The following is a 14,767-nucleotide window of genomic DNA, read 5'->3' as shown; positions in this document are numbered from 1 at the left end:
GTGGGCAAGAAGCTGTCTCAGTTCTTTTAAATACATCTGAGAATATTTGTAGGGTGTATGCAGGTCCATTCTACAAATGTTTTGTAGGGTGTATGGAATTATGACTCAAAAGTCAATTGTTAAGTAATTGGAATTAAATAATATCTCATTGAAAAGAAAAAGTGCCACATGCACATTTAAAGAGGTTACTTCCAAAACAGACATAAAACAGGACAGAAGAATAAATCAGGTCTTAATGTGTATTGGCATAGAAGTTATAATAATTAATGAAAATATATTATCCCGAGGATAATAAATATCAAAAAAGCAATAAAAGAAAGTCTTAGAGTCTTACTTCATAATACTCCGTTTTGTTTTAAACAGTTTCTTGTTGCCTGGATTTTTAGTTCACCTCTCCATAAACAAAGACATTTTAACCATAAACTGATGCAGAAAAAGAACCATTTGATACTAAAAAAAAATTCACCAGAATGCAGCAAAGTGTTTGACGCAAAAGTTTCCAGTGGGCAGGTCCATCGATCCTGCGAGTCTGATTGAAGCGAAAAAAATTATGACGTCATGACGCCAAGGACGCTGGCGCGTTGCATTGTGGTCGCCGGTGCTTGGCTAGAAACAGAAACCGCACAGCCCTGCTGCAAGCTGGTGCACCATTCAGCCCGAACGGGACGTTATAAGGTAAGTTAATACCTAGTCTTCACATGTTGCGTTAACATGTCAACGTATGCGGTAGTAAGAAAAATAGCACTATGTGTTCAGAGGAAATAAATCAAAGAATAACTAACTTAGCAACGTTGAAACTCCAGAAGCGTTCAGTTGGGCTAATCAGAAGGCGCCTAAATTCTTCCCTGCTGTGCTCTGTCTTTACGTCGCTAACTCCATACACTGTTGACCAACGAGGGTTATAAAGTGACCACGCAGTGTCTGAAAATAGCAAGCACTTTCTGCTATGAGGCAGTGGCCTCTCAGGGAAATACGAAGTGATGTATTCTAAAGCTATTGGACTTTAGCTTCTTGTGCTAAAGCTGTTAGCTTTCAAATGTGTTGCGCGCGCAATTCTACGGTGGGAGTGTATTGTGTTGCTAAGTGTTAGCTTAAATATTTCAGCGTCGTCTCCTGTGTGCTGTGTTTACTGCTCGAATACTGGTCTGTGGTTTACATTATTTATTTTCATATTCTGTTATCTTTAACATTCTGTGCCTTTCTTAGATGTAACCTTAAATTAATTATCTATACGTTAGTGACGTTAGCAGTGAATCACTTTCGTTTTCACTTTGTCAAAGCGAGCAATTATTACGTTACCAGTAACAAATGAAATAACCCTACTTTTAGCTACCCATGCTTATTAAACTTTGAAATATCTAACGTTGTTTGTAGCTACTTGCATCACAATTGATCTGACATCGTGTTTTATATACAATGAAGTTACAACCTCACATTTCAGTAAAGTAACAGGTGGTGTGTGTTTTTCTCCCGATGTGTTTCCAGCACACTCTAGCCAAAATGATGGTTTCACTCATTGCAGATGGGCAATGTCAGGTGTTTACTGATGACTTTGGGATGTAGACAGGACTGAACTGAACTTGAAACAATATAGTCAGCAAATTGTCAAGACTGCAGTTTAGGATGCACTTGATGCATTTGGTCTGTCTCAGGATTTAAACTCTTATATCAATGGTTCTGCAAATTTTCGTCATTCTCTTGGTGTGACAGTCACAATGGTATTTGTCTAGTACTTTGATAAAATTATGTAATTAATCAAAATAAAAGTTGCTGTTATATGTTTTCCCCAAGTTGTTCAGCCCTAGTTTTGTCTTTCATTGACATAAAGAGTTTTCACCCAAAAATTAATTTAAATATCATGAAAATTATTGTGTGTTAAGGAGCTGCAACAGGACATTAGTTTTACTCTGCATTCATTTCCACTGTGGTTTATGCCTTACAGCTCAGCACTTGGTGTTCTGTGACAGTCTACAGTGACCATGTCGTCAACATCGCAGAAACATAGAGACTTTGTGGCCGAGCCCATGGGTGAGAAGCCTGTGATGGCTCTTGCAGGCATTGGAGACGTCCTTGGCAAGAGACTGGCAGACAAGGGTTTTGACAAGGTGACCTGTTTGATCTTCTTTATATAAATGTATACATGAATTATCTCCACTGTAAATATGTTACTCTCACAATAATTTTATTAGGTTATAAACAGTGGCACTTTAGTAATTATTGAGAATTATATTTTATATTTGTGTTGAAGCAGTGTGAAAATTCAGCTTTTTGCTAATTTGGAAAATTCAATCAAGAGTAAAAGACAGTGCTGCAGTGAGTGCAACGTTGAATCAACACTTAAATTATAATGTTGTTATGCTGTCAGGTTTAGTTCGGAATGCACATAACTTGATTATCAGGTTAGCTGTCATTCTTTTTAATGAGTTGGAGAAATGGCATTTAACAGCAAGGGTGGTTTATGCTGTGGAAACCAGTAAAGCACAGATTGAATTCTATAATATGGAGGGGAAATAAGCTGTCTAAATTTTCCTTGCTTACGATCTGTTATCAATGTACCTTCCTGCTTCCGCTTACCAGTCATCTCTTAATGCAATCATCGCAGTCGAACTGTAACAGAATACTCATCCTCGCGGTTTTTCAAGTTCTAATTAAAACTTAAGCTTCTTGACAAACAGGGCCATTGATGTGGGAAATTGTGTAATGCTTGCACACCCTGGTCCAATTCATTTTTTTGTTTTCATTGTGTGTTCATTTCTAATTCCACAGGCATATGTTGTCCTTGGACAGTTTCTAGTCCTAAAAAAAGATGAGGAGCTTTTCCGAGACTGGCTGAAGGAGATTTCTGGGGCAAATGCCAAACAACAAGGTGACTGCTATGGCTGTCTTAAGGAATGGTGTGACGCCTTCCTATAAACATTTGGTGGTTGTTTTCTACTTCTGAAGTCCAAACTGTACATAACCTCTTCAGTGGTCGTGATTCAATTCAGCTACAACACACGTATGAACTGACACTGTACACGCTAGTGAGGTTTATCGACACATGCTGTTTTCATGATGTTCAACAAATAAGTTTGGACTACATTAATAGTCACCAATTCTCTCTTTCATTAATTAGACCTTAAATTAGTAAATTATATAGTAGATAATGGCAGGATGTGATAATTCTATTAGTCTGCAATCTCTACTCACTGTCAATAGCCATTTTTCCAAACATTTTGACTTATCATAGTAGTAAAAGCACAGGTTGGACAAATAACATTAATGTTGCCACTTTGCCAGTACCTAAATGTAACACAGCCTTATTAATGGTATTACGCCTGTGTTTGATAAGTCCAAATGTCTGTAAGAAGTCTATAAAGGAACTTTAAATTGCTATAGTCTTGTGTTGAGGAGAGGCTGCTCGTATTCATAATCCTCACATTGCCCAAAGTTGTTTGAATATTAAGGTTGAATTTTAAATATCTGGTTCATGCATTGTTGGTAATGTACTGAAACTTGTATTTTAAGCTCAATAATGCTGTTTTTTTGGTGTGTGTATAACCATTAATCTTCAGAAAATGTTCAGCTTTATTTAGTTCAGCACACTTTTCTGTCTGTATAATGTGACAATTTTCCGGCACGATTCACACTAATATTCACCCTCAACTTTTGGGCTGCTTTCCCTGTTTGCCCGTTTTTAATGCCGTTGGAGGGAAATTGATGTAAGCTGTGTTTTTAAAATAGCACATCACATTACAGTTTTGTGTTGGGTACTGTATGTCCACCAACAATGTTTAAATCATTTTTTTGAGGAGGTGGATGGTCCATTTGAAGTGTCTTGGAGAGGATGTGGCTGATTAATGTGAAACATGAAAACAGAACCTCAAAAACGGATTTGATGCTCGTCTTTGCAGACTCACATTGTTTAAATATATATATATATGTGTGTGTTAAATTGTTTAACTTTTGATCCTGCAAATGAAGCAGTGTGGCTACGCACCACATCTGGTCTGTTCTTAAGCTTGTTTGGACCTGAAGATGAAAATTTGTATAAATAAAGATGCCAATGCAACAAACTCAAATACTGTCAAAGAACGTGTCGCTCTGTTGCTGATGAACCAACTTAACTTACTAGATTAATTCGGGGTTGAAGCTAAGTTTGTTTGTGGCAAACAAAAACATTCAGTGCGTGCCTGAAGGGCTTGGCAAATAAGGTGCAGTAGGTAGTAAAACATGTTGCGACTGGTTGGTGTTTTTAAACTGCCACCACAATGTCAGGAAAAGATCAGTTCTGTTCAAACCAGTTCTCATGATGCATCAATCTGCACTGTTTGTTTATTCTCAAAAACTGGCTAAGATTTACTTGCATGACAGAATGGATTCTAAGCGTCAGCATAAGTTTCTGTATCTTCAAGGGATAACTAAGTAATCTATTACCTGACTTAATATTAAATAAAATGTCTTTTCTTAGTTCCAGCAGCTTCAAATGAAGGTAAAATCCCAACTACACTGCATTTAATTTGTAATACAGTAAGCCTGATTGTAGGTCAGATCTTCATAGCTGAGCTTGATGTTGTCTTTGACTGCTTTTCTAAACACGAGATGCCTTAATGCATGCTAGTTTAAACATTTAATGTAGTCTAATAAAATCTGCAGTCGTCCAGACTGTATCACTTAATCTTCCATTCATACTGATCGATGCTTACACCCACCAGCGACCAACTGTATTAGGATATAACTGTTGTATAGCAGCTCCTTCATTAAACACTGACCATTGTGACTGTAAAAACCTTTCAGCTTTTGTATTGCTTTTTATTATACAACAATAAAAGGCAGGTATCAGATTTGGACATACGCGTCTTCTTACACGTTCCATTTTTAATCAAAGAAAATCACAAGAGACAGAAAACCTTCAATGACAGGAGGTTTTATTTCAATACTTTTTATTCCATGGTTACTTTTTCCCGCCAAAGCTCCAAATTTGATATTTGCATGATACTGAATGTGTTTTTGAAATGGTCCAGAGCAGGGGTTCCTTCAAAGTTTAACCATGTCAGGGATGTCGGAAGAAGTTTCCTTCTTGTTTGCACGTGACTTGTAACAGAACTAATCATGTGCCTGCACTGTAGATGTAGAAACTGTGGCGAAAGAGAAACCTTTTATTAAAAATGACATGAGGCTGATCTTTGCTATTTCTTTGGAAACCATTGCAGGACCCCTCTGCTCTGGAGAACCTCTCGGATGTGATCAGTTAAAATGATGATGTACACCTGTCCTTAAAAGTACATTATAACTGCTGTATTCATTTTTTTTTTGCTCTAAAGAAATAGAAAATTGTTCATGTAACAGACTCATGATGACCGATTAGCTGATTTTGCTTCAATGGCTTAGATCATACGGTATGTTCAATGTCCTTAACCCCTGGAATGTGTTTTTTGGGGGGGCGTCTGTGTGCTATTGAACTATAAAATCTTGATTGACAGTGATCAGATGCTTAGAGTTGTTGCTTAAGTTTCACAGTAGCACCTGTGCATACACACACACTTCCACATCCACACTACAGCAACAGTATAGAAATGAGCAAAAAGTCTGAATAATAAAACCTCAAAAGAAATTAATAGTATGTTTATAATCCATGTAGATCTTCCTCGGTAGATACAAGTAACTGCCCAAACAGAGGGAACACCAGCGAATAAAGAATACAAATGCACTGACAGGAGATAGGATGCTGCTCTAAAGGGCAATCTTAAGGAAATAGGATAAAACATTCAGAGTGAAGAGTTCTACTTTTAAGCAGAGCATTTCAAAAAAAAAAAAATTCTGGATCTACAAATAGTCGCCAGATGGAAACATTGTCAATTATGGGAAATGTAATAATTCATCACCTAGATTAGGTTTGTTTTCTTTTCGGTTAGCAGATCTCAGATGCATGGGAGAATCTATCAGAGCAGCATCTGAGACATGTAGCACCACCATAATCCACAGACCTAATGTGGGAATTTAGTACCCAGTGTTAGGTGTCGAATGCTGCAGAATCCACATGGATCTGTTCCTGTGACTGTTGGAGTAACACCTTATTAAGACACTTGATGATCAGTGTGGTGTCCTGTTTTTGGCAGTTACCTGTAATAGATTAGAGCATGAGATGTATGTTTTCAATCAAATGAAAGCTGTATTTCTTCCCTTGCTATTTAGGAACTTGATTGTGATATTTCTGACTTTTTATCCATTGAATGTTTAAGTTTTGTCGCAAATAATTCTTCCCCTCTAACATTGAGACAGATGTTTCAGAATTTAGTTCAAGACATTTTGTTGTTGACTATGTACTGTACATCGGCAGCTTTTATGCAAGGTTACTATAGTACATTAATGTCTTATTTAGATCTGAAGTACATGTACACACTGTACATACATGTACATACTGTACAGTTGTACTTTTAAATCACAACAATCCCTGATTTGTTTCAAAGCAGAGCGCAGAAGAATTTCTTCTCCCTGAAAGGGTTCTCTGAGGTGGGCACGGGGGTGATCAGGGGGTCCTCGCAGGCGTGTGCGTCGCAGTACGCCATCAGGTCGGCCGCTGCCTTTGAAACCTGGAGGTGGAGATTAGCTCATTTAGGACAGTTCATGAACAGGGAGTCTGTTAACACTTTCAACAATCAACATATTCCACAGATAGCATTCAGTGTAGCTGGTCTAAAGTTGTGCTGTATGTGGGACTTAAACAGTATCAAGGATAATATTAACCTTTTCAAGTACTGGAAACCCTTATGTTTTTTTCCCTTTTAAACTTATACAGAGAATATATTAGGAGCTGTACTGTTGCTAATCTCTGGTTCACGTCCCGGCCTAGACGTGAGATCTTTCTGTGTGGAGCTTGCATGTTCTCACCAAACACATGCTGAGGTTAATTGGTGTTTCTAAACTGTCCGTAGGTGTGAATGTGAGTGTGATTGTTTATCTGTATATGTAGCCCTGTGATAGATTAGTGACCTGTCCAGGTAGGTGTCCCCTACCATGAGCTGGGATAGACTCCAGCCCCCCATGACCCAAATGAGGATTAAGTGGTGTATAGAGAATGGATGAGGATATGTTAGAACATGGCATTATTTAACAAAAGATGTTAGTATATTTTGTTTCTGTCCTTCTGTTTTATCTGTGTTTTCTTCTATTTTCTCACTTGTTGGATGTACTATAGAAAAATCTGGGTCATACAATTAAACTCTTTGTGTGACCCTTATGAAGACCACTCGTGTCTTACAGCTTTAGTAATGATGACTGTGAGTTTTCTTTTGGTCTTGATATATGTCTCATCATGATTTGGTTTCAGAAGATGCACTAATTCTTTGTTGTAGTCTGAGTTCCCTCCATGTCATTCTATATAGTGCGTAGTCATAATAGTATTTCACAGTAACGTAAGTCTCCATCTAATAGCCCTCAGCAGGTCAGTTAAATTCGGAGATTTCGACCATTTCGCTCAATTTCGCCTCGAAAAAGCTGAAGAATTTAGATGCAATTGAAATTAAAATGGGCAAATTAGCTTAAACTAAAAGATATACATATGTATACTGTATCTAAATTTGCTTTACTATACCTGTAAAAAAAAAAGCAGAATTTTGGATGTGTCTGAATGGACACACTTCTATAAATAATAGACAGGATGAAACTTATTGATCTGTTCGAGGAGTAAACCGCATGTCTGCAGTTACAAATGTATCACTGTACAGCAGGAGACAGGAGCAATGAGCACAAAAACTGACAAAGAAACCTTTTAGTATAAAAAAATAGTGAAAATTATGGGGAAAAATATATAAATGTAGGATTAGTGCACTTTAAAGAGTTTATTGCTCTATTAAATGTGATTTTATGTGCAAGATGTGCAAATACTTGGAAAATTGTATAGAATTTATATCCTTTCGATCTTAAATAGATTTCTATCCAAAAATAATTTAAATTTTTACATAAAGTGACTAAATGTGGCTACATGTTGCATGTTTTCATTTCACTGATGGTCATTTAGTTTTAAAAGTCTGGTTCAACAGTCAAATTAAGGTCTTCTTTCTTTCTTTCTTTCTTTCTTTCTTTCTTTCTTTCTTTCTTTCTTTCTTTCTTTCTTTCTTTCTTTCTCTGTGTTGAACCTCTAAGAAATCTGTCAGTGTTTTTCAGTAGGTGACAGTTGCTTCTAAAACATGACATGTAAGTTTGTTCCCTACTTAATTTCTATGCTGTCCTTTTTAAAGAGGCAAGGTGCCTCTGCTGGGTGTCTTCACCGCCATTAGGAACATCATAGAAACCAACACCATTTGGAAACTCTCCAATGGGAAGCATTGACTTAAAGCACATCTGAGAAGGTCACCACTGCCTTTTAATAACATCTGCAAACATAAGTCCAATGTGGATGATGGAAGTTTGTCAAAATTCTTCACTGCTGTCATTTCAGCTCTGATTTGAGCCTTTACACATAAAAAAGAGGAACAGCTGGGACATAAGTTATCTTTTTTAAACGGAGACCATTTGTAGTTTGTGCAGAATGTGCTTGACTTAATGGAACATAAAACCTGAGATTTATTTCACAGGCAGTCAGGCTTCTGATTAAAAATTGTGTTTCGTGCTGTATTCAGTCACCTATATGCCACGTGAGTATTGATTCATATCTGTGTCGCCTTGTCTTACCTTTATCCTGCAGAAACTAGCCTCGATCTTCAGTTGCTCCACCAGCTTCCTGGCTTGGCCGACACTCATGGTGCTGTTCACTGGGGTGTCTCCTTTCATCCTAACCACAAACACAGCAACACTGAATTAGATAGAAACACATTCTGTACATTTTTAGCGTTAGTTTTTTTTGTGTAAATTATGTTCCTTATAGCCCAGCTTCCCAAGGAATAATCAATCCAGTATGGTTTTCCTGGGAAATGCAATCCTTCATTTTAGCTAAATGTAAAAACACAGAAATGGACTAATATTTATAAAAGGTTGCAATGAGTTATGATTGTAATGTTTAATTCAAATTTACTCCCTCAGGCTTGTTGATAGCAAAATTAGCTCTTATAACACCATTCTAGGTGGCTGATCAAACAACAGACAAATGCATCATATAGCATTACTATGTAATGCATGCCAAGAGCTATGATGAACATTTGTAGGTTTATATTGCTTATTCATAAATGGAGGTAGCTTCAGCTGCAAAGCAACCATAAAGCACAAATACCAGTCAATATTATGTCACAGATTCGGCACAGCTGCTACATTATGTCATCCTATATGGAGACAAACGCCTGTATGTTTGTCAAAATGCAAAAGAAAACACACAAACTGGGCCAACTGGTCAGATTTATCCACCGTGGCCCACAGATTCCCCCACTATGAGCTAGAAAAACCCACAGAAATATCAAAAGCAGAAATACCACTAGCCGCTGCAGCCATTCAGAGCTTTATGAAATGATGACTAAACATGCATATGACTGAAAAAATGTGTCAGAGGGAAAAGAAATAAAGACAGATGGATTATCAACAGGGGGAAAAAAAAGCAGAGCAGCAAAGGAGCAAATCTATTTGAACCATTCTGGACCTTTCCCCATTGTCTTTTTCCTTCTCCCTCCATCCACCCCCTTTTCTCCTTACCCGTATTATATTCCTCTTCAGGTGCAATCTTCCCCCCTCTTCTCTCTTTTTTTTTCCTGTCTTTTCTTTCTCCTCTCTGTGTCCCTCTGTGAGCTTATGTTTGGTGGTGTCAGTGTAGCCGGACCCCACCCCTCACAGACAACAGCCTGGATGGTACCCTGCTCTGTACAGTCCAGTGCACTGCAATTCTGCCACAATGAGCACTAGATTTGTGGTGGATGGATAGGATCCCCCCCTCAGCACTGAGTGGTACCTGCCAGACGGAGGGAGGGGGGAGGCCACTGGTGAAGGTTTTCTTATGTGGGTGGATTGTACCAATTCTGTGCTGAGGAAATTGGGGCCAACTGGAATCTCTCAGGTTTCAGTCTCTGACATGGAACTAGATGGTATATGTGGTGTGTGGGTTTGATTTTCAGTGCTAATAGATGATTTACAGCTCGGGGCGTGAACTCCATTGGCCCGAATCATGATGTGTCTCTCTGCCTTTTGTGATGCCCACCCTCTCCTCTGTTGCTATGGGGACTGCTGCAGTCTGGCTTTGTGGTTTACATCACGCTATAAAGTGGAAGATTTTGGCTGATATTTAAGCTAGAATGTGCTACAACTGAAAGGCACGTCTGACTTTGCGCTTGTTAGTCTGATAAGGAAAATTAAAATGGCACAGTGGACGTGTTTTTGTCATGATGCCATGATCAGGCCGTCATGATGCTCTCAGACCAAAGACCATATAAAGGAAAGAGAATCACCAGCACAACGACCACAGCGTCCCGGCCTTGATAGTAAGGCTGTTTACATCAACGACAACACCGTGCAATATCTAACTGTTCTATAAAGATTGCGTTACAATAATAATACACAACAGGGAATGTTATCACCGGAGAGTAGAGTAGACCGCCGACATCCAAAAAGAAGCAGGTCTGGAAAATTGACCGACGCCATCTTTGCTAAGCTAATGTCTCTTAGGCATTAATGGCGCAATGGCGGTTTCTATACTTCTATTTATTGGCGGAAGCACATCTCTATAGTTTTATGGTCTCTGGTAGCGAAGAGCCATTTTCGCATTTAATTTGTCCTTTGTTCTTGCCGTAACTGACGTACTTACCCATCCACATGCACTACATATTTATTATACGTAATAAAAGAAATCGTCTGAATCTCGCAACATTCATAAACTCTAATCGGCGCCTATTGTTATTTTTTTCTAGTGTGAAAATTTGAACATCAATTTAGATTCATGAAAGACAAGTTTACTAAAATTACGACACATAGTTTTAAAGTCTTAACTAAATTTAAACATTTCATTTTTGAACCGCACAATATTAGTTTATTTATGTGATATTTATTTAAAACCCATATTCAGCATTGATAGTCAGTATATCAAAACAAAGAACAAATGGTTGAACACCTTATAATGTAACTGTAAGTAGCTGTAAGCAAATATCTAGTATTATTATCTGACAATTTCAAGTGTTCATTTTAGTCTATTTCTCAACTGTAAATTATCAAGACTTCAGTGTCAGCAGTTGATAAATGCACAATAATACATTACAACATCTATGTAATCATATTTAACAGCATGTCTTTTCAAGACAAAAGTTTATTTCTATATGAGCCCATGTCAACAATGATCTTTACCACTCACATGTATTAACACATCCACATATGAATAATCTGCACACAATTTTACACTGTTAATGAACGTTTTTAGAAATGACCTCCCAATTATCTCTCAATTAACTCATAATTTGTAGCTGCTTAGCTATTTGTTATAGTTTGTAATAAATACACTAACAGTGAACACGAGTAAAATGCCTTAATTTCTGCCTACAGGTGCATTGATGTGTCTTATTAATTATATATAAATAGGTAATGAATGTTAAATTTGTATGACTTGCAAAATGACTGCAGTTCTCTATTTTTTCCCCATCTTTTCACATACATGTGTACTTATTGTAGCAATCCACTGCTGCACTACTTAATTGTGCAGCTTGAAGTGGAAATTAAATAACTATTAGTGTAAGATGGTGATGAATGAACTTTGCTAGCCTGTTGTAAACATCAGAGCCTGAAGACCTGCACACAGATCACACTTTTAATTCAAACTGAATATTTGGCTTTTTGCTGTGCAGAAATCACTGATTTTATTGTTGATTACTGTCTTGCAGATTTCATGAGGGCAGAGCAAAAAGCAGTGGATTTGGATGGATGAGCTGCATCTGCAGTTTAAGGACTCCATCTGCTGGATGATGCTGGCAGCTTTGGATCATTGTTGTGTGTAAACTCCCACAGCAACAAACCTGCTCATAATGAACCAGCTGAAGATATAGGATATGAGCCACCAGCTTCCTCTGAGGTAAACTGGACAAGCATATTGTGCTAATCATTATAAAACATTACAAAACAGCAGCAGTAGATGGCAGTACTGTTTGTTTTGTTTTTTGTTTTTTTTAAATAAAAGGGCAGCAATCAAGTTTACATGAACATCAGCTTTCTTGTAGAAATTTTAATATCTTGTCAGACATGGTGTTTAGAATAAGGATCACAAAACTGTATGGGGTTAGAGAAGGAAAATTTTTAGGGGAAATCAGTATGAATTTTGGCCAGAGCTATGTTAACAACAATATTTTAATGCAGGATTCAAAAATCAATTGGCACTGATGTAGAAAAATATGGATTTTGATGCTATAACTACATTGCATTGCGCCCATAATAGTTTATACCACGGTTCATAATCATGGAGCTCAATAGTTTCAGCTGTTAGAGACGATTTGCTTTCACAGTACAATAGCTATAACATCATGCTGGAGTTAAATAGAGACATTTAATGTAAAATGGCCTTTAGTAGTGTGTACGTACTATTTTATTTATAAAATCTCTAACAGAAACTGTAAAATGTGTTCTACCTCACCAGATTGGTGCTTTCTTGACACAGAAGGAAACCAATAATTTCAGCTGTGTCCTTTATGTGTCCCAGCAAACCACCATGCAGAACATCAAGGCCTAAAATTGGACAGGTGTAATTAATATCATTATTAATGGTGGCATTTCATCCTAGCCAAGAATTTTGACTTTAATTTGACCTGCTTTTCCTGCTATAATATATCAAATGCCTGCTAATGAAACAAATGAGCAACAATGAATTAGATTGTTCATTGTGCTGCGTAAATTTGTTTTGGAGACCATGAGCTGCCTTCCCAATTTTGGCCATTTTTTTTCTTCTATAAAATGAAGTCCTAAAAGGTTCTGTATGTGACGTTGAGAACCACTGGATGTCAGCAGAGCATCAACATCTCAGACCAAACCCCTCGTTGGCCACACCTTGCCCCTCCCTTCACTTTCATGAACAAACTAGAATAGATGTGTGAATAAGAAACAAAATATAAAACTAACAAGCCATTACCATTAACCAATGCTAGCATAGTAAAGCATATTGAATGTCTGGAATGAGTAGTTGTCAACTTGAGTAACGTTATCTTCACTTCACCTGCCTCTCTTCGACTCCCCTTTGAGTCTGTTCTGTTCTGGGAGTCCGGAGCAAAGCTGAGTGTGGAAACAGACATTCACAGACTGGAGTAGAGCAGACAGACAGTAATCAGAGGAGAAGCAGAAGATAGCCTCCAAACAGCAGCAGAGACTCTCATACTAAACTGGAATTAAATGAGTGTATATAAATTAGGCAAAATAATACTTTTTCGTTTGCTGTTACTCTTCCAAAGAGAGGGACTCACATGTACTAAGATGCACTCAAGTGCATATTTGTTCCAAACACAGACTGTGTAACTTCATTTTCTGCTAAGAATACCATTGCTCCATCACATCTTTATAGAGCAGATAGGATATTTCTGCTATAGTAATGTTCTATTTATCGTCACAATATTGCATATTGCACCTTTAACATGCTGAAAACATACACTATCGTTCAAGTGTTTGGGGTCACTTAGAAATGCCATTATTTTTCGAAAGGAAAACATTTTTTTCCCCAATGACAATGACATTAAATTAATCAGAAATACAGTCTAGACATTGTTAATATGGTAAATGACTATTCTAGCTTTAAACAGCTGATTTTTAATGGAACATCTACATAGGGGTACAGAGGAACATTTCCAGCAACCTATGGAATAAGATTACTGTCAAAAGTATTCATCCACGATTCTAACCATTCGTATTCGTAATGTTAAACATTTGTATGTTAATAAAAAATGTGTACACAAAATTCTGCTGTCATATGCATGAGTTTGATAAATTAAGGGTTAGGATTGTTTTTACGAGTATGAACCTAAAAGTTGTGAGTGCAACTCTAATTTCTACGACTACGAAGTCTTCCCTGTGAGGACGAATTCAAGTTTATAGGTACGAGTAGAAAAATACTGGAATGACGTCACATAGGTCACAGGGGAAGGTAATCGAACACAGATTGCTCCAAACGCGCATGCGCCATTTATAAAGAGTAGACGCCGGGTGGACCCGGTGGACCTACCGGGGCAGGTGACGCCTCACAGGTCAAGTAAATAACACATCCAACTTCTTGTAATTTATTTATTTCATGAAACTGTACTGTTTTAATTGATATACAGTTTATGGACGAAAGACGGTACTGCTTAGCTTGCACGCTAACGAGCCGGGCCGGTGACACATTAGCCTTCTAATGCAAGGAGGCTAAGGAGGCTTAATAACAAAACAAACATAATTTGAGATTATGAATCGTGGCAATTGGCGTATGAATCAGCCCATTGTACAGCCTAAATTGCTGTAAATTAAGTCCAGTTTTAGTTCTTTGCAAACTCAGACACGTGCATTAGTTTAGTTTACAATTAATCTGGCGGAGTTCGGTAAAGTTGGAAAGATATTCACAGATTCGGACTTCCGGCATCAATAACTCATGAGATATATGTTGTCAAAACATGAACGATGCCTCTTTCAAATCGTTGTAAGGTAGACAATGTGCTACAAGGCCAATTTTATCAAAAGTCGCTGTATTTCAAGCTACAGAAATAACATTGGCGTCTATGAGCAGCCGGCGGTGCAACGAGTGAACAGGGACCGTCTGCAAATAGCAAAACCGCTGCAACAGCGAAAAGAGACACTGCACATTTATTCAGTAACTTTACTCTTGTACCCTGTAGAGCCACTAAAATCACTGGAGCCATGAATCGGCTGCGGCTGG

The 14,767-nt window shown here is 37.7% G+C and overlaps 2 protein-coding genes across 3 annotated transcripts; one reads left to right on the top strand and one right to left on the bottom strand.

Moving 5' to 3' along the window:
* The first annotated feature begins 544 nt into the window (after positions 1–544).
* banf1 (BAF nuclear assembly factor 1) lies at positions 545–4,061 on the top strand. 2 transcript variants are annotated; one of them, XM_022209438.2, is made up of 3 exons: positions 545–675; positions 1,943–2,105; positions 2,767–4,061. In XM_022209438.2, exons 2-3 carry the CDS (start codon positions 1,980–1,982, stop codon positions 2,911–2,913), a joined length of 273 nt encoding a protein of 90 aa, XP_022065130.1. In that variant the 5' UTR covers positions 545–675; positions 1,943–1,979; the 3' UTR covers positions 2,914–4,061. The 2 variants fall into 2 exon arrangements, with proteins under 2 accessions (XP_022065130.1, XP_022065131.1); XM_022209439.2 differs by lacking the exon at positions 545–675 and adding an exon at positions 1,043–1,143.
* An 829-nt stretch (positions 4,062–4,890) lies between these two features.
* Positions 4,891–9,811, bottom strand: gng3 (guanine nucleotide binding protein (G protein), gamma 3). The gene is made up of 3 exons (XM_022209440.2): positions 9,601–9,811; positions 8,653–8,752; positions 4,891–6,572 (listed from the first exon to the last, which is right to left on the bottom strand). Exons 2-3 carry the CDS (start codon positions 8,749–8,751, stop codon positions 6,444–6,446), a joined length of 228 nt encoding a protein of 75 aa, XP_022065132.1. The 5' UTR covers position 8,752; positions 9,601–9,811; the 3' UTR covers positions 4,891–6,443.
* Positions 9,812–14,767: the final 4,956 nt, after the last annotated feature.

Source organism: Acanthochromis polyacanthus, chromosome 17, assembly GCF_021347895.1.
Source record: "Acanthochromis polyacanthus isolate Apoly-LR-REF ecotype Palm Island chromosome 17, KAUST_Apoly_ChrSc, whole genome shotgun sequence".
In the NCBI taxonomy this organism is placed as follows: Eukaryota; Metazoa; Chordata; class Actinopteri; family Pomacentridae; genus Acanthochromis; species Acanthochromis polyacanthus.
This window is presented reverse-complemented; position numbering and strand designations above follow the sequence as displayed.